The following is a 25,295-nucleotide window of genomic DNA, read 5'->3' on the forward strand; positions in this document are numbered from 1 at the left end:
TCTCTCTCTCTGTCTCTCTCTTCCAGTTCCAACAGGTTAGAAGAGTGATGACCATCCTGTTCCTTACTATGGTTATTTCATACTTCAGTTGCTTAAGAGCCGCGCCCCTGAGAGAAGGCCCAGGTGTGCGGGGGCACCGAGTGGAGGGCTACCTGGGCGTCGCGGCGACCGCCGGCCGAGGAGGCCACGGGACTCCACAGAGTGGGGGCGGACTGCCCTCACTCTCAGACACTTTCGAGCAGGTGATCGAGGAGCTGCTGGAGGGGGGGGAAGGCGGCAGCGACCCGCAGGGGGGCAGCGAGGGGTCCCAGGGAGGGGGGGGTCCCGGCTCCGCGGGCTCGGCGGCGGCAGCAGCGGCAGCAGCAGCGGTGGCGGCGGAGGCCAAAGACGTCGACCTGTACGCCTCGCGCGTCATGCTAAGCAACCAAGTGCCTTTGGAGCCGCCGCTGCTCTTCCTGCTGGAGGAATACAAAAACTACCTGGACGCCGCGAACATGTCTATGCGCGTCCGGAGGCACTCGGACCCCGCCCGGCGCGGAGAGCTGAGCGTCTGTGACAGTATTAGCCAGTGGGTGACCGCCGTGGACAAAAAGACGGCCATAGACATGTCTGGACAGACCGTCACCGTCATGGAGAAGGTCCCCGTGCCCAATGGTCAACTGAAGCAATATTTTTACGAGACCAAATGCAATCCGCAAGGATACACAAAGGACGGCTGTCGGGGAATAGACAAGCGGCACTATAACTCACAATGCCGGACAACCCAGTCATACGTGCGTGCACTCACCATGGATAGCAAAAGGAAGATCGGTTGGCGGTTTATACGGATAGACACGTCCTGTGTTTGCACACTGACCATTAAGAGAGGAAGATAGTGTATACAATGTATAGATTTTATTGAGAGTTCTAAAAAAGAGAGAAAAATATCTATTTGTATATATACATAACAGGGTAAATTATTCCGTCAGATGAAAATTTTATGGACTGCATGTAAAAAAGATGAAGTTTATACAGTAAAGTGATACTACAGTCTATTTATTGAACATATTCATGACCTTGTAAACAATTAAAAAAAGATCTGATCAGTCATTCGCGCCCAGTTTAAATTACTATATCACATTCCTCGAGACATTGTGTTCTTTTTTATGTTGCCAAGAATTCGGTCCAGTCAGAAGATACAGGAGGGTGAAGACTCCCATATTTAAAAAAAAAAAAAGAGAAAAAACTTGCATGCTGCTTCTATTGTGAATTGAGAAACTGTCCACTTTGGGAAACAAGGAAATGATTACTGACCAAAACATTCCGTTTACATTTTCAGCAGTTCAAGGGTTGTCCTCCTCTAAGTACACTACTTTATCTGTTTACTATTCAAATCTTCTCAAGGTAATGTTGAAATTACATACTATGTCAAGGTGCTGTTGTCAAAGCTTTGCTGTTTTATTTTTTTATCCCCACAAGATGAAAGAAAAAAAAAGATATAAAAAAATATATAAAATTTATTCATTGACATATGTTCTGGATTAATATAATTCATTTTGTATGTTGTGAAGTTGTTTGCAATATTAAATTGAAATATTTGAAGAAATAAAAATGACTATAGGCAACTGAAAAACAAAACCAATGTTGATACAGTTTGAGCACTCCCACCACTGTGTGAGCACAGCACAGCTTCGAAAGAAAAGAAACCTAAAAGAAAGAACCCAGGTTTTGCTCAGGTCTGAAACCAGCTCTTCCGACTCATGGATGACAGCACTTTATGACGCGTCACGCAACTCACAAACACTCAGCAGCATTTCTTTTTACAAACATGTGCTGCATGAACAGCTCTCCTTACATTTAAAAACAAAATGATTGACAGTTTTGAAGAAGAATGATCCTATACCCTAATTTCTGAGAGGAGTCACTTGTAAAGGTAGGTGGTGATTGAAGGAATGTCTTCAGTAATGTTATGTAGTTCTGGAGCTGAACACATATAGTTAACAACAACTACAAGACTCATTCATATGCAAACAAAGCTGATAAGGCAGCTGAAAGAACTGGTGTGCCATACATGAATGGGTGAATGGTTGCTCCCAGTGAGTACTCTTACTCTGAGAGCACTTTATATATAGTATATTTCACTGGGTACCCATGTTTCCCATATGAAAAGGGTAGAGTGCCTACCTGAATGATGCAGGGGATGCTGAAAGCCAGTACAGGGAATTAGCCATGTGGTTGTGCTAGGGTACATTTCGGAAGCCCAGACTGAACATGGTTTTAGGCAAGAAGAGCAGGGGTACCAGCCTTATACCCTCAGATGAGCGTGTCTAGGGATAAACACAGCAGGCGGTCGAGACTGAGGAAGTGCTCGAGTCTCCCTAAAGGACATAGAGTTATGTTATAGGTAAGTCCTTCAACACAGGAACATGACTGCATATCACATAAACAAGACCAAGGGGAATTGAAACAAAATTAATCAACTCTCTGAGATTGGGTACTGTGGTCCTGATGGCTAAGGCAGATAGAATACAGCCAAGACATTAAGCCCTTCCTTGGGTGTCCAAAACACATTTTCATGTGCATCATGAAAAACACGTTGCACTCAAAACTTCATGAACCCCAGTGTTCAGTAAGACAACATAGGCCTAACACATAACAATACAAAACAAGGCACATTGGCATGAGTTACTTTTATCTCAAAAGACAAAAAAATAAACATTCGATTATATTTCTTGACCTTTAAAGACCTTTTTCAGAATAAAAACTTAATAAAAAAATAAAAGCAATTTTCCGCAAATCCTTCTCATTTTGCCAACAAGTGCTTCCTGTCAGTAAATACATAAGTGCATAGCGAAAACAAGACCTCAGGTGATGAATTAGCCCTAATCTTTCCCAGACCTTCACATTCAAAATAGTTTAACTCATAATGACTGAAATAACTCCAGACTCAACAGCGCTAGAACGCTGAGACATGCCTGTCCAAACAAACAACATGCCTGCATTGGTTGAGCACTCATAACCTGTTTGAATTTCATAAATAATCCTGCAGTTGAGACCATCAATCTTTATCATATGAGCTAAATAATATACCAGGTTACCACAAATCTGGCTGTGAAATGCAGAATGTGCTAAGATCGGGTCTGTTTAAAAGTAATCTTTCTGTTGAAATGCTCATTAATCTGACCAATAATTCAGACCCTGACCCATACTTGCCCTGCAGATTTTACTGCTGACCAATCACTTTCATTGGTGAGTTAACATCAACAACATAGCAGTGAAATCATTCCCATATGTTCTGTGTTTATTTTAAAAATGCTGGCCATAAATGACAGGCTTCCCTTTCCTGTAGTTAAATAATTCCCCTTCCGGAGCAAACTGTTTTTTGAAATTGTAAACAACACTGTCTTATTGATATACAGCAGGGGTCACTGACCTTACCTCGCGAGCTACTTTGACAAAAATAACATGGCCGAGAGCTACTAATGCTTTATACAGTATTAGTAGTATGCATGCAACCACAGAGCTCATTTCCACCCAGAACAGCTGAATAAGCTTTGTATTTGTTTCCTTTCACCTCCTTTACCTTCTAAGACTGTGAATTTGTTTGGAAACTTCAACAGGTTTACGAAGTTCATGTGTTATCATTTTTATGAATGTTTCCTTGAACCCTCTGGGGGACTACCCAGAAACAGGTGGGGAGCCACTGGTAGTTCGCAAGCAGTTGGAGACCCCTGGCCCACAGTATATAATAAATTTACACTCAAAATAATTGTGCAACTGTTTTTTTACCATGATGGTTACCTCTGATACAACAGGCACCTGTTTGGATACAGCAAACTGAATTAAAAAGCAGTATTAGGTAATAGGCCTGCCCTACTATACTACATTAACATCACTTCCTCGTCCTTTACCATGTTACTAATGATATAATTAATGGGTCATTTATAAATGCTGGGTTTAAAGTGCAATTTGTCAGTTAAGTTTATGTTGGTGAACTGATTAGTCTTTAAACATTTCTTGAAAGTCTCCAAAGTACCAGAACACAGCAACAGAATGCAGAATACGGAATGCAGAATACTGGCACAGATAGCCTACAGAATGCAGAATACTAGGTAACTTATTCCTCCAATGAGGAACCACCGAGGAAAAGAGTCTTGATTGTGACCTCTTGTTAATGGATGGTCGACACAGCAGACACTCATCAGAGGACTGCAGTGGGCGAGATGGGACGTAGAGCTAGACCATGGAATTCAAATAGCAGAGTGCAGACCCAGTAAGTATCCTATAGGCCAGAGTGAGAGATTTGAATTTAATTCTGGCTGCTAGGAAGCCAATGAAGAGGAGTTAGTGTCTCCTTTGGCTGATTAAAGACCAGACATGCTGCTGCATTCTGAATCATTTGTAATGGTCTCACGACAGAAGCGGGTAGGCCAGCTAACAATGAATTATAACAGTCCAATTGGGAAAGAACCATGGCCTGCACAATAAGTTGTGTGGCCTATTGGGTCATAAGAATCTAGGATAAACCAACAGGACTTTGTGACTGAGGCTACATGTTCAGAAGTCATCAATTGTGATACCCATTACGTGCCGATTTAGTTAGAACACAACCATAAAACCTCAATCTAATATTAATAAGGCTATGAAGAGACAGTGTACGCTATAGTCCTACTCCTGACCATGAAACATTTCTATTGATTTCTGTAATAAAATATGTTTTTTTTTTATTCATAGTTGATAATCTAAATAATGGTAAAAACCCAAACACTGCTCAGATATACAACCACAAATCAGAAAAAGTTGGGACATTGTGTAAAATGCAAATAAAAAAGGAATGCAATTGATGATGATAATCTGCAAATCACATAAACTCATATTTAGCTGCAAAAAGGACAAAGACAACATATAAAATGTTGAAAATTACATAAATGACGATTTCATGGAAAATGTTCATTTTGAATTTGATACCAACACGTTTCAAAAAAAGTTGGGACGGGGCCAAGAAAATGCTGGAAAAGTTATGTAATGAGAAAACAAAAGGAGGAATATTTTACAACTACGTAATTATGGTAACTAGCAACATGATTGGGTATGTAAAAGAAAAGAACACAGAAAGGAAGAGTCTCTTAGAAGTAAAGATGTAGAGGGACTCATCACTCTGTGTAAACCTGTGTGGATAAATGATTAAACAATATAGTTGTAATGCTTCTTAACATTAAATAGTGAAGTATTTGGGAAGTTCATCATCTACAGCACATATTACCATTAAAATATTCAGAGAATCCAGAAAAATCTTTGCAAACAAGGGACAAAGTTGAAAAACAATATTGGATGGTCGTGGTCTGATTCATGGACTCCTCTGATCTAAAGAGGGATGTCCAGCTATCCAACTTGTAGTGCTCATTTCAAAACCCAGCATCTACATGTATGACGGTGTGTAGGTGCAGTAGTGCCTACAACTTGGGCATCTTGCACATCTGACAAGGCACAATCAATTCTGAATTATGTATACAGGTTTTGAGCAACATATACCATCCAGGCAATGTCTTTTTTGGGGAACACCTTGTGTGCTAAAATGGCCTGTTTGCAGTCCAGACCTGTCATATTAGGTGTATCATGGAATGAAAAACATGATTATACCCCATGTTGAGCGACTGAATGGGCAGCCGTGGCCTACTATGGCTTCAGGCTTGTAACCGAAGGGTTGCCGGTTCGATCCCCAACCAGTAGGAAAAATGTGGGCGGGGAAAGTGGTTGAGCACTGCTCTCCTATGCCCACATCCATGGCTGAAGTGCCCTTGAGCAAGGCACGTAACCCCTCACTGCTTCCCGAGCGCCGCTGTAGCAGGCTCACTGCTCCAGGTTAGTGTGTGCTTCACCTCACTGTGTGTTCACTGTGTACTGTGTGTGTTTCACTAATTCACGGATTGGGATAAATGCAGAGACCAAATTTCCCTCACGGGATCGAAAGAGTATATATACTTGTACTTATATGAATTCCTACTGTATATGAATGTAGCCTACTGTATGAATTCAACTGAATTCAACACACATCCTCTACATACTTATAGCACACTGCCCCCACCTACCCACAAACACACTACACACACACACACACACACACACAGTCACTGCTCCACTCCCCTCCCGCCCAAGCCTAGCCCACACACACATCTTCACTGTCATCACTCACATACATCATACATACAGTACTCTGCTTGCAATAGTAAGTCCCTTCATCATACTTGCAGTACACTGCCCCCCCCCCCATACACAGCACATTGTCTCATGAGGAAGCTTCTCCAACACACATATTGCACACTGCCCTCTCCCCACATACACATCACACTATCCCATCTCCCCTGTCATCCCCCCAACACACACACCAAGACCCCTGGCAGTTGGGTTAGCCCCTTGAGCCGTGGATCGATCTGCCCAAGGTTTCTTCCTTGGTAAGGGAGTTTTTCCTTGCCCCTGTTGCTCTTGGGTGCTCCTTGTTGGTGCCCCCCCCCCCCCCAATCCCAACCCCCCCCCCCCCCCCCCCCCCCCATTAATGCACAAATAGGCTGACACCAGACATAATTTCACTGCATTTCTTACTTCCAGTAACTATATGCATGTGACAATAAACTTCCTTGTATCCTTGTATCCTTGTATCCTTGAATGGGGCAACATTTCATTCTCAAAACTCTAGCAACTGGTCTCCTCAGTTCCTAAACATTTACAGAATGTTGTTAAATGAAGAGGTGAAGCAGCACAGTGATAAACATGGCCCTGTCTCAACTTTTAAACATGTAATGTTGCTGGCATCAAATTCAAAATGAACATATTTCCATGAAATAATCAAAATGTTTAATTTTCAACATTTTATTTGTTGTCTATGTCCTTTTTGCAGCTATAAATAGGTTTATGAGATTTGTATATGGTCTGTATATTATCACATTCTGTTTTTATTTGCATTTCACATAACGTCCCAACTTTTTCTGATTTGGGGTTGTAAAAACGGCAGTAAAGTGCATGCATCTCTGCCAGAAGAGGGTAGTGTACTGGGCGTACACGCCCCATCCACAGTAACACACAAGTAGCCTACACTTGCCCTGCCACAACCTTGATTCTAGTTCAACTAGCCTGCGCATAACATGCGCAAAATAAATTAGTGAGATAGTTGAGAAAAATGTATAAAACAGCCACAACAATTTACATAATACACTTATTAAGTTGGCATTAAATAGGCTAGCCACCTAAATAATTATGCTGCGCAATTCTCTGAATTGTATGGCAGATGAGTATGCCCTTCCTGTGCGCATACTTATTGTTTCTCAGTAGACCCCATAATCCCCGCTTTATCACTTGCTAGAGCGCTTAACAGCACAAAGATAGAACGGACCATTGATTGAACGTTTCCGAAGGAGAAACGGAATAATCCGGGCTGAAATGGCCTCGCTAGGAGAACCTGTCCGGCTGGAAAGAGGTAAACGGAAAACCATATCCGTAGAATTGTACTGTACATTGTGAACGAGTCAACCAACCTTTCGTAATTTTGTTTGCGATACTGAGTCGTTTGGGCTGCGCTGACTGGCTGCCTGCTAGCCAGTTAACGTTAGCCATTTTAGCATAACGTTAGCTGTCAGTAGCTAGCAAGCTATCTTCTCGCTAACGTTAGCTCACAAAGAAAAACCCAAATGCAATGTATGGGACTTGTCTCGGAACCTGTCATGATGGTCCTTTAAACTAGTCTATACACATTCACCAACATTAGTAAGGGAAGAATAGACTTAGATGTGTAATAATGTTAATAGGCTTGCTGTCTAACGTTAGCTCTCACAAGAAGTGATGTTTGCGGTAACTTGGTGACATTAACCAGCTACCACGAAAACAGCGACTGGTTAGCTAACGTTACGAAGATTTACAAACTAACTCCATTGTAGCCTACCTAAGTATCGAGTCTTTAAAGTCCTTATCATAGTTCTTTTAAAATGTAGTTCATTCAGCAAGGTATCCATGTAATGTACTTTTGCCAGCTACTTGATCCTCATAATCAGTGTTCTGTCTCTCTCTCTGAATGGTTAGCATTGCCATTATTGCCATTGTTTATCTCTAACGTTAGCTGATGTCAACGAGCCAGGGACCTCTGCTGTGATTGTTTATTGTTTACAGACCACGGCTAGCTAACAAACAACTTTTTTCAGTAGTAGCCCCTGAGTTGATATTTTTCGGTACCAAAACGTTCATGATGAACTCATGACATAAAAACTCTCATCTTCGCCTAGACTATTTGCTTGTAAGTAACGTTAGCTAGCCCGTAAATGCAAGGCAGTAGATGCAAGCCAACATAGATGGCTTATGGTGCGGTTATGTAATGTGTTGCAGAAGTGTGTTGGAAAGAGTATACATCCCGCCAATATAAGTTTGTGGAGACAGCTCTTTGATTTTTAAATCATTAAGATACGAGTTTTAATGGGGAAACGTCACCACCCTAATCCAAAAATGTTGGTTTTGGGTAATTTGTTCTAACTGTGATAAACATGATCAGGAAAATGTAACAGCACCACATAAAAACACCCAGGTAGTAAAGACCTGTGATATTGATCACACTATTTCATATTTCTCTATGATTGTGGGGAGGCATTCTCTAAAGCTGTGTCAGACCTTTGATGGAATTTTTGCTCTCCTGTCCTCAGATATTAACCGAGCCATTGAACTACTGGACAAGCTTCAGAGAACCGGAGAGGTTCCCCCGCAGAAACTCCAGGCCCTCCAGAGGGTTCTACAGAGCGAGTTCTGCAATGCCGTCCGTGAGGTATGATGTCCCCATTGCACATAATAAAAACACGGTACTAACCAGAAACTTGTGGGCAGGGGCGTCACTAGGCCCCCTTTACTGGGGCATGTGCCCCAGTATTGAACTGCTGTGCCCCAGTAAATACGTTAAGGTTTTTAATTAGCTGATGTTGCCTCTATGGTAGCAGATTATTATTATTATTATTATTATTATTATTATTATTATTATCAGTAGATTGGTCTGTGCCCCAGTAGAGTTTTGGGTCTAGTGACATCCCTGCTTGGGTGAAAGAAACAGCATCAAGGAAAACCTTTCACTGCTTTGTTTGACAGCTGAATATGTGATTGAGACTACAATCTTTTGTGCCTATGTCTATGATCAAATGTATACATCCCTATGACTGCATACAACCACTCTTCTTAACAGAGATCAAATGTATACATCCCTATGACTGCATACAATCACTCTTCTTAACAGAGTAGTCATAGCTGTGCAACCTGGAACAGATATCATCAAAGCCCTTGTCTCACTAGGGGGTGGGGATCATCTCAAAGATGACACCTTTGCACTCTACTGATGTTTGTAAAGGTGCAGGCATTGATCCTGTTGTATGCTTGTTGACATTTGAGCTCAATAGCCACTCAAAAGACACCCCTCCCCTCTGTATACCTGAAAATCCATAGCCTTTTTTTTCATCATGCACACTTAATGGACAGTTGGAGAATGAGGGTGAATGTTGAATTCTATGGAAAAAGTATAATGCATTTTAATCAGGCTGTATCTGTGCTGTCTGGTGTGTTTTTAGTTGAGCTGTCAGAAGAGCTAACAATTTGAGCTAACAAGATGTAGAAATGTGGTCACATGTCAATGATGTCAAACATGTCAAACATTTCCACTAACTCTGCTGCTTCACCAGAGAAAAACAATTAGAGGTTCTTTTGATGTATTCAGTAAAAAGATGGGGAGGATATCTCTCTATTTGGCAGGGAACGTTGTAGGGTTATTTGTGGAATTCAGGGCTAGATGTTGGGGGCATGAAGTTGTTAGGCTTTTAACTGAATGGAGGAGAAGTTGGCGTAAAAGCCTGGATTTGCCTGCAGAGCTGCATGTGCAGACTCTTTAAGTGTCTCTTTAAGTGTTAAGTGGCTAATGGCAGGGTAAGGCACGGCTGGGAAATAAGCTCTCCCTCCCTCCCTCCTGTGTGGGTCTGCAGTCTGTTTCTGTCTGTCATCTGAAAATGCTAAAAATGACGTGATCCCGCAACGGTGCTGGCAGCAGCCTCCCCTTTCCCGCTGGTTGATCATCTGTCACTGTTGTCTTCTAAACCAGAAAGAGAGAGAGAGAGAGAGAGAGAGAGAGAGAAAGAAAGAAAGAGAGAGAGAGACAGAAATAGGAAAACTGATTTAATCTGAAAACCAGTGTTGTTGTTGGTGGTGGTTTGTTCTTTGGTTTAGGCTAGTTCTCTCTTAATACGTTTGTCAAATTGCAAAACAAATCCTGCACTGTGGAACAGCTGCTTTAAATGGACACTGCCAGATAAAGCTATATTTGGCTTGTTGGCTGTCTTTGTTTGGTGCCATTGTTTGGGTTAACCTATTTAAGCAGCTCCTGGAAGCACATCACATTTTGCTTGAAGTCTCTAGCCTGGCCTCACCAACCTTTAACCAAGGGAAAGCCCCCCCCACACACAGACCACAGACACTCTAACACACAGGTCTACACTCTCACACACAGGCACTCTCATACACACACACACACGCACGCACACACACTCACGCACGCACACTTATCAGCCCATGATGGGAGTAATTGCACTGACAGACTGGCAGACGGGGGGAAATGGTGGTGTGTGTTTAGTGGTCTCTGAGCTACAACTGTGGCTAGACTCTGACACTGAAGTGCAGCGATGCACCGTCATACAGTGTCAGTATCTGCCAAGAAACCCAAATATTAGCCGCTGTTGCTGCTGTCCTACTGCCTTATGCTTGTGGTCCATCAAGGGACTGCCAGCGAGGTCAGGTCAGCTGACAAGCCAGTGGTGAAGCAGCTCAGCAGAAAGCACTCACAGTTTGACAGAGAAAGTTGAAGTGTTTTTCAGCCTCAGAGAAATCGTATGACTCAAATTTTACTTCACCCAAGTTTGTTTTGAAGGCAGTATTTCACCTACTGGTGTCTAGGGTTTTGATTCGATTAGTTGTTGACTATTGAATTAATTGGCAACTATTTAGATGAACGATTATTTGGTTTGTGTAAGCTTTACCTACTTGCTCTAATGTATGACCGTGAACTAAATATCTTTGGTGTGTGCACAAATTGAAGACATTATCATGGGCTTTGGAAAACAATGATCAAATTTTTTTCACCATTTTCTGGCATTTTATCAATCAAACAACTAATCGATTAATCAAGAAAATAATCGTCAGATTAATTGACTATGAAAATAAATTGCAGCTAGAGGTCTCCACTCCCGTGGGATCCGCGGGTCATGAAAGAGTACACACAAAAGAGTGCGATGCGGGACATGTTTTTGAAAGCTCTATTCGGGAGTGGGTGGGACTTAAAATTGAAAGCATGACCGAGGAAGAGGACACCACTAGGTTACTTCAGATGTTAGTGACTTTCTAAAGAACGGATGCCAGCTAGCATAGCTGTGTTACAGTAGCCTACTCAGAATCAAGAAACTTAAAATCAGACATCTGGCAGTCTTTTTCAGTTGTGTGTGTCAAGTGGTCCTTTTGTGAGACAGAAGGCAAAACTGAATATCCCCTCCTGCATATCTTCTGCACGATTTAGCGGGCGAGAGGGGGACCTAATGTTACAGATGCGGGCGGGAGGGGGACAGAAAATGACACATTATTGCGGGAGCGGGACAGAATGTTGCGGGAGTGGGCGGGCGGGCGTGGGACTGAAAAATAAGTCCCGCGCAGCAGACCTCTAGCTGCAGCCCTTTTGGTGTCGGTGATGCTGCGCTGCACTCCACTTATGGCCTCCTAAGGATGGTCTGATTGGGTTTGGTGGACCATTGAGACTCCATGAGATGTATAAAACCTGCTGGTTAGGCACCCGGGTCGTGTCCATTTAAACCATATGCGTCTGGCCTTTAGGATTCGTTAGGGCAGTCCCAAGTAGTAGCTTCACACTGTTGTCATGGCTTTGGATAAAATCATCTGTTAAATTAATGAACAAATGAATGACTATCAATAAATGATGAAGTAAAATGCAAAAGTAGATGTTTTGCTGCGAGTTGTTAGGTCTTAACGCAGGAGTAACCATTCATGCCCCCCCCCCCATCTCTCTCTTTCTTTGTCTCTCACCATCTTTCTGTTTCTCTTTTTTTTCTTTCTTTCTTTCTTTCTTTCTTTCTTTCTTTTTCTCTCTCTCTCTCTCTCTCTCTCTCTCTCTCTCTCTCTCTCTCTCTCTCTCTCTCTCTCTCTCTCTCCCTCTCCACACAGGTGTATGAGCATGTGTATGAGACAGTGGACATCAACAGCAGCCCAGAGGTGCGAGCCAGCGCTACTGCCAAGGTGGGTTCTGCTCGGACATCCGCACGGTGTTGTTGGATCAGAGAGGAGGGACTGTTTAATAAAAACAAGTAGAATGGAAATTTCTATTCATAACATTGCCATGCTTTCTATTGAATGAGTGGAGGAAGCAGCACTATGGAGAGAACGTTTCTAGCTGTCAAATTACCCAAAAGGTTAGATTGCTAGTCTTTGGCCAAAACAGCTGCATAACGTCATAAGATTCATAGGCTATGCACTGTAAAAAAATATTTCCCCTTTTTGTTGTCTCAACTTCTGTTTTTGGGTCAAGTGAACTTTCAACTTAAAAGTTTTCAATACTTTTGTTGAGATAACACATATATATGTGTTTTCGCTCTGAAATTATAATGCACAGTTGACACAACTGAGTTATTCTTGTCGTCTCAAATTCAAGTTGAAGTTCACCCTCTGGTTCACCAGGCTACGTCATTGCACATGCGCAGACCAAGTTAGTTAGTCTCCTACAACGAAGGACCGAGCGTGGCGCATCTGAAGCAAGCTGACTATTGGCGTAAGTAAACTTTTAACGTTTCCTACTGTCTGATATTTTAGTATAGTTTTGTCTTTACCAAGCGAAATACAGTGAACTGTCCATTCAAACCTACAGTATAATTTGCAAGCCCTTAGTTTCAACGACGTATGTGATATGTACGTTGTGAATCGTGGGAAAAGAACGAACATTGCACGTTTTACATTAACTAACGTTAGTAGCTATGTAATGATTATGTGGAGAAATTCTGAACTTGCCTTCAACTAAGTTATGCAAGTAACGAACTAATCCTCTGAAAGTTAGTTAAGATAGTTAGCCCTTTTGTTGAGTAGCTAACGTTAGCTGGTTCGACTAGCCTAGCAAGCTCCATGATACCGACTAGGTCATGAGACAGACTTCGTTTTAAAACTAAGCATATAATGATAATGGCTATATAGTGAAATGTGTACGGTGAAAGTATGAGCAAAGAGTACAGTTTCGTCGGCATTGAACTATCTTTTAGGACATCTCCATGCTCGCTGACATAGGTTAAGGAAGTGTAGCAACGTTTGGCAGATCTGTCCAAACATGTTCTGTGAAGTAACGTACGTTAGGTCGCGTGACCCACGTGGCTCCGACCAGAGCCCTAGAGGGATAACTAAATGAAGTGAAATGTGAACGTGAATATAATCAATCATAATATTGAAGTAGTGAACCATTTATAGTTTTCGATCTGAACTGAAATATTCATTCGAAAGTATGAACTGATAGGGACAACAGGCTACCTTGTGTAGTGATGTGTGTGTGCGCATGTGCGCTTGCAATTAAGTAAGGGTTATTATCCGACTGACTTGCTTTGTTTTCTTTCGAATGATAGGCCTCAGTACACTACTAGGGAAAGGGCTAACCAATGCATTATGTTTGACATTAAATAGCCTTCCAACATAGGGCATAATCCTTAAATTGTATGACATACCCTGAAATAACAGGCTTATCTGACAACACACCTATGCTATTTGTTTGTATTTTAAGCCATGCTAATGCAGTATTTTTGTCTCTTTCTTTCTTAAGAAACAACTGACCGAAGATTAATCCAGTTGTTCACAGAGCGACAGGTCAGTGTTATTTTTACTTGATGTATTATTAAAGTGACTTGTATAACAGTCTTCCTTTGATTAGATTCTATATGTTAAAATTGTCTCCACGTTTGTCCTTGGTTTTTATGCAGATTGAAGCAGAATTCAGGCGGATTGTCTCCACGAACCTGAAGCAACCGTTTTTTGACCGCCTAGATGAGTTAGAGTCCCTAGGTTCCTGCGTCTGTACAGACAGAGACTGCAGAGTGTCAAGGAACTTCAGCCTTTTGTTGAGTCTCTAGATGATGATGTAAGTAATCGTTTCCTTGCTTGTTGACTGTCCTTTTAGGCCAAGTCTGTTCACTTTTAAGCATTCAGATTATGAATTATCAGAATGAATGGAGAATGTGCCCATTAAACTACAATGCATATAGGAAAGCCATAGCCACAAACAAAGTATATCACTGAAAAGATTGGTATGTGTATCTCCTTAACAAAATGATAACATAAACAGGACATGATGACATTATCAGAGTAAGAAATAATGATTTTAATCTGAAGTACTTAAAATGTTGCCTTCATAAAAAAATAGCCACATTTTGCAGCAGTTACAGCCTTAGCACAAATAGAGGCAGCTTGAGGGTTTTGGGGACCATCAGATTACCCAGAAAAAGTGATGGCTAGAATGCCTAAGGTAGCCTGACGAATCAGACCCACATGAAGATGTAGGGTCTGGGAACTAACCATTGCAGTGTTCAATCCGAGGGGCGGCATTGTCTTTCAAATTCCCTCTGCACGCAATGGCACTACAACACATGAGTCCCATGTGTTTTCCCACCAGCAGAGCTAGTTGGTCAAACTTTTGCCAACTTAAAATAAGCTTAACGAGTCGTGCTTTTCGCCAGCAGCAGCATCCATCTTAGTTGTTTTCAAGTAGCAGGGAATTCACGCAGAACCGTAGCAACTCTGCTGTCATTATGTTAAGCCCGTCCACCGACTCTATACACAATGTGATTGGCCTGACCAAAGTTTGTTTTTTCCAGCTCGGAAGTCAACAGAGAGTTGCTAGACTACCCTGGCTGCAAATTACATTTGCTGCCGCTAGGGTGCATCTAGATTTCTAGGCTATGCCTACGGTATTCTAGGCTGTGATTGCTGCAAAAAGTGGTTATTTTGATGAAGGCAACATTTGAATTACAAAGTCGTAATTAACATTAAAATCATTATTTCTTACTCTGACAATGTCTTCATGTGCTGTTCATAGCAATATTTGCTATAGGGAGATCCCAAACTTTTAAAGGTACTTTTGCAGCACTGATGTCCTTTCTTGTCTGCATTCCTCTTCTATTGTCCAGAACTCAAATCAACAGAAGAGAGCAGTTGTTCTCCTTGGCCTGTCCCATTTCCTGAAAGAGGATCCCTCCCATTTCTTCAAGATGTGTAAGGTATGTGAGGAATCAATGTCTCTCTGAAATCCATATCACTTGCTAATCTCAATCTTTTTCATCCAAATGAAGTCATGACCCTGTAGTTATAGGATATCTAGAAAATATGTCTTGTTATAAGAATCCGGACATGTGGAAAGACATCTGCTTAAATGGAGAACAAGTGAATTATTAAAAATTGCAGTGACTGGATTCCTTGCTCAATTAATTTGAAAGTGTAATGTATTTGAATTTGAATTTCTTCCGTTTACATAAGTTTACATTAGTTTGCAGCAGATATTTTTATACCCAAGGTTGCAATGCATCTGGAATTTTCATGTGTTGAGGAATAAATGCTGATTAGCTATCTATTCTTATTACTTTGTTGTGTAGCCAACCGAAGAGAGTGAGGCAGTGAAAGGAATGAATGTCGGAATCTTGGTGGTTACAGAGGAGGATCGATCCTCAACGCCCTGTCCCCAAGGAGATGATTGATATTGCACTGATTCTGGAGGAGTATATCGTTCTTCGGGACCTGAGGGATGTGCCCAACGCATTCGCCTTGCTGATGGGTCTGCTCCATATCTTCAACATCCATTACCCAAAAGGGCTCAAGTACATGTTTGAGGTAATACAAAAGGTGATAATGAACATTGGTGGAGACACTTGCTCTTCAAGAGTTAATGGACTCCGGAACAAGCTCATGTCCATGAGCCTGGGAAACTAAAAATCTTGTCTTGTTGATTTGTATGTTCTGGAAAGTACACAGTTATGTTATATCTCTCAAAAAAGCTGTTTTATTGGCTATACTTTGGAGTTGCTACTCCGGTCTTTTAAGTTTGCTAAAGCTTTTATTTACTCACTCAAATAGCCTCTCATTTAGATCATGTTGCTTTGTCAAACATTGCATGTTCTGGTAAGCACACTGTTTTACAAATATTAGCTGTCAATGTTAAGGTGGACTAGAAGTCCTGAGACTTGTTTTGTTTAGTATCTCAATCACATCTTCTGCTATTTTGCCACCGTCTTGCACACTCGGGCATTCACTATCTCACACACACTGTGACTGTGTCTCTCTCTCTCTCTCTCTCTATCTCTCTCTCTCTCTCTCTCTCTCTCTGTCTCACACACTCACTCACACAGATGCTCTCTCACACAGACATACACCCCCTTCTCTCTCTCTCTCACACACACTCACACTCACTCTCTCACACATACACACACAACACACACACACAGCCGCGCTAACTGTAAGGCTTCTGATTTATATTGGCAGAATCCTGAAAGGCAGATGTATATTGATCAGAGTAGATAATACTAAAAAATGTTGATGCTGTGTTTTAGCAATGTTTTTTATTGTGTGAAACACTTGAATGTGTGAAATAAATGTTTTTGTTAATCTTATCTCGCACTCTTGTCTTGTGTAAACTTTAAAAAAAAAGTTGGAAGAACTTAGATTTTCAAGGCAACCGAGGCAACTTACTTGATATGTTAGTACAACAAACATAATGAAGTCAACACAAATACAAAGCTTAGTCAAGACAACTTGAAAATGCACATTAGCCCCACTATATAATGTTGTTGAACTGATATGGAGATTGGAGTTGAGTCCACACATCCATTTGTTCTGTAGAAGTAGAATTAGAAGTTGGATCCACTAAATTGAATGTTGTGTTTACAAACAAACCTTAGTTGACTGAACAGGTCATTAGTTAAGTGAACTTTCAACATTAAGTTGAGGGAACTGAATTGTCTCTTTGTGTCAACTTAATATCTGATTTTCAAACAACTTAAAATTTCAAGGCAACCAGGTTACACATATTTTTAAGTTGAGTCAACAAATCTTTTTTTACAGTGTGCTTATTAGTGTCCATAGTGATGAGCTACGTCAAGGTTCTGATGAAGCAGGAGTCTCTGCGCACTCACACACACACACACACACACACACAGACAAATCTAGGAAGCTAGAAAGAAGGAAGAAGGTGAGAATCTTATATATTCCCCATTTATGTGAGCTATTGGTCACTGCTGCTCTGGCATCCATGCGTCAGGTTGGTTCCCTGTCTGTGTTGAGTGGGAGAGGTCAGATGGAGGTGAGAGCCAGCATGACACACACACACACACACTACCCCTCACCCCATATATATATATATTAGGGGTGTAACGGTTCATGTATTCGTATTGAACCGAAACGGTACGGGCGTCACGGTTCGGTGCATGAATTTACACGGAGAATACACGGTATAAAAATAAATAAAACTCGTGTGCGGATTAATTAATGTCATGCGCAATTACTGTTAAGCAGCGAGAGTTACGGGAGTTCTTTAGCGACACCTAACGCTAATCTTTAGCCTCGCCTTAGCTCTGAAGCTCTGATTGGCGCCTATGTTTTTTTTTGTCAGGACGTCGGTCGAGTCCGTCAGTCATTAGCAGCACTAAGGTTAGACCCACAAGAGTTAGAGGATCCGCTGGTCTCTTTAAGATCGCAAGTTTGAGAACTTCAGTTACAGTAACGTTAGTACAGGCGAAAGAGTGGTGGATAAGATGAAACTGTGTGTCGGCGTTGATCAGCAGTTGTTGGGTATGTGAGTGGAAAAAAGGCTACACATATTCGAAGCCATCACCCAGATGATGTAGGCTACCAATCACTGAAACGAGGGGAAAAAACTTTCCCTGCGCTTCAGCAGCCTTTGGATACACATACAAATAGGGCCAAAACCTATGGCTTAAATTAAATGATTTCGTAATGACAGAAAGCTATTTAAATCGTGTGGTAATTACCTTTATGTTGGGGTAACTTGTAACTTCTCACATGAGGAGCTGGTAGTGTTAAGTGCATAGACAGCAAAATAAAGTGACAACGCTAACCAAGCTAATAAACAAACCATGCTACGGTGAGTTAACGTCAAAGGGCAAAGTCACGTGACTTCTAGTTGTAGTCTGTTTATGAAATAAAAGGAGCAATTTCGTTTTTTTTTAAAAAGGCAAAATATTGTGATATTTTCACAGTTAGTAGGCTAGATTATTACTTTACACACAATACAAAAAAATATTGAAGCAAATTGTAGACCCTTCCATATACAACTAAACACAGATGTTGAAGGTCTTGCTTAAGTGGATTTTTAAAAATCATTTTTCTATGTAATTTGCACTTTCAGAAATAAGAGATGCTGTAGGCCTATTTTCAGTTTTATAGCTGATTGTCTTATTTTGTTTACAAGTTACAGATGGAGTCTGGGTACTTATTGTACTGTTTAGACTAAATCTTACACACTTCAGGCTGTTCAGATAGCTCAGGGAAGAGACTGTATGACACTAGGTGGTACAGCCTGAGACATGTACAAAAAAAAAATGCTTTCTGCATTTTTGTTTTGCTTTTCCCTCCATTGTACCGAACTCGTACCGAACCGTGATGTCCGAACCGAGGTATGAACCGAACCGTGACTTCGGTGTACCGTTACACCCCTAATATATATATATATAAGTACTCATAACTTATACTGTATATGCTTATACATCTATTCATCTGCTCTTCTTCTATGAGCCCCTCTATCCCTCTAAGAATTGTGCAAAGGAGTTCACACAGGTGTATCAAAGATTCAGACTTATGCAAGGGATCTCTACCACTTCTGAATAGATGTTTTCCTTTTGTTTAGCACAAGGAAACCAATAGAGTTTGGGGTCCAGAATTGGATTCAATTTGTGGCGGTAGCTGACTGGGACAGGGGGGGGGGGGGGTCTAATTATAGGTCTAATTGAGTGCCTGTCACTTTAAGACGTTCATGAGGAAGGCTGCTGATGTATGGATGCAATTTATAACGTTTTCTACATAGTTAAAATAAAGGTTCGTACTTCTCCTTAGGACAAGCACTTTTGATTCTTGGAAAACACTTTTCCATTTACATCGGGATTTTGCAAACATTCAGTGTCAGAGTCAATAATTTGAGCCCTGCATGAGTAACGAAATTGACAAGCAGCTGTAAGTAAGCATGCTAAACTCGACATCCAAACAGGTTTCTAACGTTAGCTTTGAGATACTGCTTGATTGCATAACTTAACTTAGTTTAATCTCCTCAATGTAGCCTACTATGTTGTGATAAGACCTTAGCAGAGTTAACTTTAATGCAGCAGTTTTGAACAAATTTGCGCAGCATGGTCACGATGCTAAGCGGATTTAATAGCAATTTAGCCAGACGTCTTCTATGCAATGCTTCTATGTGGCAACAACAATCCTGAATCTTTTGTTAAATGCACATGCAGAGGAGGGGCAGCGGGCTCGTTACGAGAGAGAGCGGGGCGGGGCAAGGAAAGACTGCGTGCGTAAAAAATGCAGCTCAATGAAAGGATTTTATCTTATCTTTAATTTAAATAGTACAGCATAGAACCTTTAATGTGTGGCGGCCGGATTTGATTTTGTGGCGCCCCGCCACAGATTAGTCAATGTATGGGAAACACTGGGGTCTGTGTTAACTGTTTTGCAAAAGGGTGTGAGAAATGTGCGAACCCAATGAACATTTGCAAGAGATGACTTCTGCTATGCAAAGAAGGTGGATCCCAGTTTCTTTAAGCAGGTCAAAGTGATCGAGAAAAACTGTAAAAGTGTTCAGGATGACATCCAAAGCAAAGGAAAGAGATAGATGACTGGTAGTACATCCTTACATGAGCAGTAATCTACTGCCTGCCTGGGGAGCTTTTAGAAAAGTTTGCTTCTTTACAGAAGTTTGCCCTCTTGAATCGAAAGGGAGGTATTACATTTTCGTATGGGACCGCCGAGCGAGTGAAATGTCTCCATCCGGTTTTGTGTATTTTTTAACTGCAATTTTATAAGTGACCAGTATACCTTTTGGGGGAAGCATTTGTTCTGTGCGGGTGTCATCTGCATTCCATAGATCAAGAACTAGAAGGCTACTGGAGGAAGTGTTGTTCACGGGTTCAAGTGTTGTTCATGTTTTTCACGGGTGTCGTTAAAGGTGTGAAAATTGTAAGAAAAAATATGCCTGTCGTTTTCGTGTAACCGAGGCCTGAGAGATATGCAGGTAGCCTATGCGAGCGGTAGAGTGAGCGGGAGAAAGAGTTGGTAAGCCAGTTAGCGATATGGTGTCCATACGTCCAGATTTTAAAAGTCGGCGTCCAGAACAGCCACATGCGGCATAGCGGCATGGGGCATGTCCTGAAGAAGGCCCCATGCCCTGATGCCCTGAAGAAGGCCCCATGCCGCTACGAGTGGGCATTTTAAAGTTGTCCTTTTAAGACATGTAATTTATGTAATAAAGACATTTTAATTAAGGAGTGCCTCGGCTATCAGAGAATTCTTTCTCTACACTGCCTCATTGCATAAAACAGTTTTAAGTTGATGTGGCCATGGTATAGTCTTAATTTTTCCATTTGGATGTCTTGAAAAGGTCTTAAGTCTGTCTGTCTCTCTGTCTCTCTTGGCGCGGGCACAGGCGACCGTAGCGGCGTTTGCGGCCAGCGAGGGTCACTCTCACCCGCGCGTGGTGGAGCTGCCCAAGACTGAGGAAGGCCTGGGCTTCAACATCATGGGTGGCAAGGAGCAGAACTCCCCAATCTACATCTCCCGCATCATCCCCGGCGGCATTGCCGACCGCCACGGCGGGCTCAAGAGAGGGGACCAGCTGCTCTCCGTCAACGGAGTGGTACGTGTGTGTGTGTGTGTGTGTGTGGTAGCATGTATGTGCACACAACCACATACAGTACAATGTATGTACATGTCTATAAGAAGAGTTTGGTTCCAAAACGCTATATCCTCCATTTCAACAAATTTCCATAAATCATTTTTTTACATTTTGTTTTACAGGTAATTTCAGTGCAACTGCAATTTGGTTATTGTTATTTGATTAATCTTTACTCAGTCAAAGCAGCGAAACTGCAATTGGATTGATATTACCTGAAATACAAAATTAAATAACATGATTTATTAATGTTTTTTTTTTAAATGGAGACCTGGCGTTTTCTTATGATGTACTTGAGTGTTTGAACACCCCGACATGTGTGCAGAGATGGGCATTCATGAGTATTTGTGGCTTCATCTGCACCTTGCCTGCCATGTGAACAGAATGTGTGCATCCCGGCAGAAAGTGCTAGAACTGCTCTGTAAGCTTTAAGAGCAGTTTAGTGAACGCTTGGCAGGAGGGGGCAGGCTGGGCCATTTTTAAAAAAGGAAACGTGTTTCAGGAAATGTAGATTTATTTTTATCTTCTTACATATGCTGTTTCTATTTTTGTATTTACCTCTTGGTTGCTCACTTTTTCTTTTTTTATTCTCTGTTCTGTTCTTCCACCCTCTCTCTCTGCCCCCCCCCCCCTTCACACTTTAAATGCCTCTTGCTCTCACTCTCTTCCTTCATCTGTTTGTTTTTATCTTCTCTCATATTCTTTAATATCTCTCTTTTTCCCACTCTTTTCTTTTTCACTTTTACTTCCTCTTTCTTCTCCTCTCTCCCTCTGTTTACTTCTCCCCCTCTTTCTTCTCCTCTCTCCCTCTGTTTACTTCTCCCCCTCTTTCCCCCTCTCTCCCCCTCTCTCCCCTATTTACCTCTATCTATCTATCTATCTATCTATCATCTATCTATCTATCTATCTATCTATCTATCATCCTCCCTTCTCTCCCCCTATTTACCTCTATCTATCTATCTATCTATCTATCTATCTATCTATCTATCTCTCTCCCCCTCTCTCCCCCTATTTACCTCTATCTATCTATCTATCTATCTATCTATCTATCTATCTATCTATCTATCTATCTATCTATCATCTATCTATCTATCTATCTATCTATCTATCTATCTATCTATCTATCTATCTATCTCTCTCTCTCTCTCTCTCTCTCTCTCTCTCTCTCTCTCTCTCTCTCTCTCTCTCTCTCTCTCTCTCTCTCTCTCTCTCTCTCTCTCTCTCTCTCTCTCTCTCTCTCTCTCTCTCTCTCTCTCTCTCTCTCTCTCTCTCTCTCTCTCTCTCTCTCTCTCTCTCTCTCTCTCCCACCCATCTCTCTCTCTCCCCCATCTCTCTCTCTCTCTCTCTCTCTCTCTCTCTCTCTCTCTCTCTCTCTCTCTCTCTCTCTCTCTCTCTCTCTAGAGTGTGGAGGGTGAGCACCATGAGAAGGCAGTGGAGCTGCTGAAGGCAGCTCAGGGCACGGTGAAGCTGGTGGTCAGGTACACCCCCAAAGTCCTGGAGGAGATGGAGTCACGCTTCGAGAAGATGCGCTCCGCCAAACGCCGCCAACAGAACAACTACCCCCAGTAGCATGCCCTTACTCAGTGAATCTCTCTCTCCTCTCTCTCTCTCTCTCTCTCTCTCTCTCTCTCTCAAACTCTGTCCCTCTAGTTCCTGTCTTTTTCTCTCCCTCCTTCTGCCATCTGTCCTGTTCTTTCCTGTCTTCCGCAGAGCTCACACTTTCTCTTTTTCTCTTTCTCTCTCTCTCTCTCTCTCTCTCTCCAGCCAGGGATTGTAGCCGTGTGTATGGCGCACCTCACATCTTTCTTCCTGAAATTTTGTAAAAATCCACAACACCTGAATTTTTAACTTTCACACACATGTACACATACATAGTCGATGTAGACCTGCAATGTTTCCTCATGTAATCACACTCTCTTCAACACAGAAAAACACACACACGTACACATGCATCAATTTGAAGATTGTACTATTTTTTACAAGATGTAATCTAAAAAAGAGTGGGGGGAGATTTGTTATTGAACTTGTATTTGAGGGATAAAAAAACAACATATATCCAGGTCAGCCACATATTATTATCTGGCAACACACTTTAAATCACTGTACAATGCAGATATATGATCTATGACTAAACAGATCGTCATCCAGACACTAATCCAATCCTTTGCAAAGGATTATGTGTTCAATTTTGCTGTTACTTTTCTAAACGTTTTCTGAAAAAATCTTTAATTCTGAAAGAATTTAATTTGGGGGGGGGGGGGGGGGGGGAGTATTCTGCAATCTTGGTTTTGGATTTGTGGATGTATGCCGGCTGGCAATGTGATTGTGGTCCAATACAACCCAATACAGTTCAGGTTTCCAATTCCTCTTTGCAAAATTACCTTGGTCTCACTGTAATCAAATCCACCTGCCTGAATTTTAAATGTGATTGTAATACCAGATATGTCCAGAAGAGGGCACCAAAATGACTTTTGCCTCAGGGCTCACTTTGCCAATATGTCAGTACACTAAGCCAGTTGCTGTAATCTCCCACTTTTGCAAATGTTGAAAATTGGCCTTTGGAAGGAAATAGAATGATAACAAATTTTATGAATGTGCTAGATTTGCTTCATGTCTGTGTGTCATCTTCCTAATTGGTGCTGTTTAGGAATGCTTAGGCATTTCCCCCACGCGTTTTATTGCCGCAACCAAAAGAAAGAAATTGATTGTTTTGTTTTTAGTATAGTTTTAGATTACACTACAAAGCCTCTTAGCCACTAACTTTTTGAGCTTCTTGTATACGTTTTAGGTTGTTACTGAATATACCTGTAATATGCATCAAATGCACCTAACAGGGCATGTTCTGGGCACTGTTTTAGCGCACTCACTTCATAAATGCTGTTTTTTATTTCTTCTCCTCTTGGTGGAGCGCCATACTTTTGAAGACTTAGCAGGCAACAGAGCATGATTATGTGATTGACAGAGTTGAGTTATTGGTGACCACAGTGACCAGACATGTTATCAGGCATCACTGCTCTTTCCCGTGGTCTGTTAGTGGTGGGGACGAATGCTGTAAGCGTTCACAACCCTAGCCTAGTCCAGACCTTCCCAAACCAACCGTGGCTCCCAAATCTTTAATGGAGTCTCATGATTGGAAGATGGGAGTTGCCAAGAATTTTAAATGAAAAATGTTTTTCTTTTATCTGTCTCTTTTCCCCCTCAAACACCCACCCCCCCCCACCCACCTCTTGTCACCTGTGAAAATGCTGTCGATGCTGACACTCGCTGTAATGGAGCGAATTGTCTTTTTCGCAGGGGGACAGCCTGGTCAACAGAGGTGTATGTGTGTATGTGCACACATGCTTCTTGGGTTTTGGAGTCACCGTTCAGAAAACCTTTTGGGGAACCTCTGGCCAAGTCATAACAGCGCTGAACACAAGCCTGCTCTTTTTACCCAAACCCATGAGCCTGACCCCTGGTATGTCTCCACCCATAGTCTGCCTGATGGCACCAGTTTGAGGCATGGTGTGTTTGGCCAAGGGCCAACGGAACCTGTAGTAATGGTAGTCAAAGATTAAGGTGATGATCCTCGCGATCACTTTTTGACCAATGTTGCTGGGCGGTGTTCTTTCAAACCGCAATGGGCAACTTCACCATCACAGTCACCATCACAGTCACCCTATCAGACCACTAGGAGCCAGTCATGTGACTGCTTTTCAACATTGCTCAGGAAGAGCCGCATGGTGTCATCGCCTTGAGTGTGAATCATGAGTTTCTGCTGCAGTGAAGCAGAGGTCCATGGTTGTGATGCACAGATAGACACGCGAGTGTAGACGACGCCAGTTTGCTTCTGGTGGTATGAAAGGACGCGTTGTGTCATTCTATTTATGCCTACACTCAGTGTATTTGTGTGTTTTTTTTGTTTCTGTTTGTTGTGTTCCGTTTTTGTAATGTTTTTGCAAACGTTCACAGAAGCATTAAGCAGTGTACACAGTGTGGCGAGTACGCTGGTGTTTGAAACAGTGTTATCATTGTTATTTTTTTTGTTTTTTTTTATTGGTGTTTGATTTAGTTGTCAGTCTCATGGGGCATTGGAAGGATCTTAACCAGCACAACTCTGCCTGAGTCTCCTGCTGAAGGTGACCCAGGCGAAGAGCAGGGTGAACCTGGCCTGCCCACAGGCCGGGGCCCTACACAATGGACTTAAGCCACTGCCTTTTACAGAGCTATTTTTTTTTCTTCAGACTATTTATAAAAGAACTAAGTAGATGTTGTCAGTTCAACACTTAAGTGTCGTAGTTCATGGCAGAGGATCTGGATGCAGGTACTGAAGGCAACGTTAGTTTTCTTC

General features: G+C 41.9%; 2 protein-coding genes and 1 long non-coding RNA gene across 3 annotated transcripts in view; all 3 read left to right on the plus strand.

The window, feature by feature from the left end:
• bdnf (brain-derived neurotrophic factor) overlaps window positions 1-1,462 on the plus strand; it is a 10,965-nt gene extending 9,503 nt beyond the window's left edge. The window contains exon 2 of the mRNA XM_076292889.1: window positions 27-1,462. Within this exon, the coding sequence (XP_076149004.1) occupies window positions 48-875 (828 nt within the window). The 5' untranslated portion in view covers window positions 27-47 and the 3' untranslated portion in view covers window positions 876-1,462. The remainder of the gene's footprint in view (window positions 1-26) is intronic.
• Window positions 1,463-7,318: 5,856 nt separating this feature from the next.
• lin7c (lin-7 homolog C (C. elegans)) lies at window positions 7,319-23,224 on the plus strand. The gene is made up of 5 exons (XM_076291911.1): window positions 7,319-7,450; window positions 8,661-8,779; window positions 12,214-12,285; window positions 20,720-20,929; window positions 22,367-23,224. Exons 1-5 carry the CDS (start codon window positions 7,414-7,416, stop codon window positions 22,532-22,534), a joined length of 606 nt encoding a protein of 201 aa, XP_076148026.1. The 5' UTR covers window positions 7,319-7,413; the 3' UTR covers window positions 22,535-23,224.
• LOC143133108 (uncharacterized) lies at window positions 12,584-15,732 on the plus strand. The gene is made up of 5 exons (XR_012988447.1): window positions 12,584-12,814; window positions 13,844-13,887; window positions 14,001-14,158; window positions 15,204-15,293; window positions 15,666-15,732. It is a non-coding gene; the product is annotated as an uncharacterized LOC143133108 (long non-coding RNA).
• Window positions 23,225-25,295: the final 2,071 nt, after the last annotated feature.

This window comes from Alosa pseudoharengus, unplaced genomic scaffold (assembly GCF_046254945.1).
Source record: "Alosa pseudoharengus isolate Yale_2024_CS ecotype anadromous, Long Island Sound unplaced genomic scaffold, YU_APseudo_1.1 YU_APseudo_1.1_scf_19, whole genome shotgun sequence".
Lineage (NCBI taxonomy): Eukaryota > Metazoa > Chordata > Actinopteri > Clupeiformes > Clupeidae > Alosa > Alosa pseudoharengus.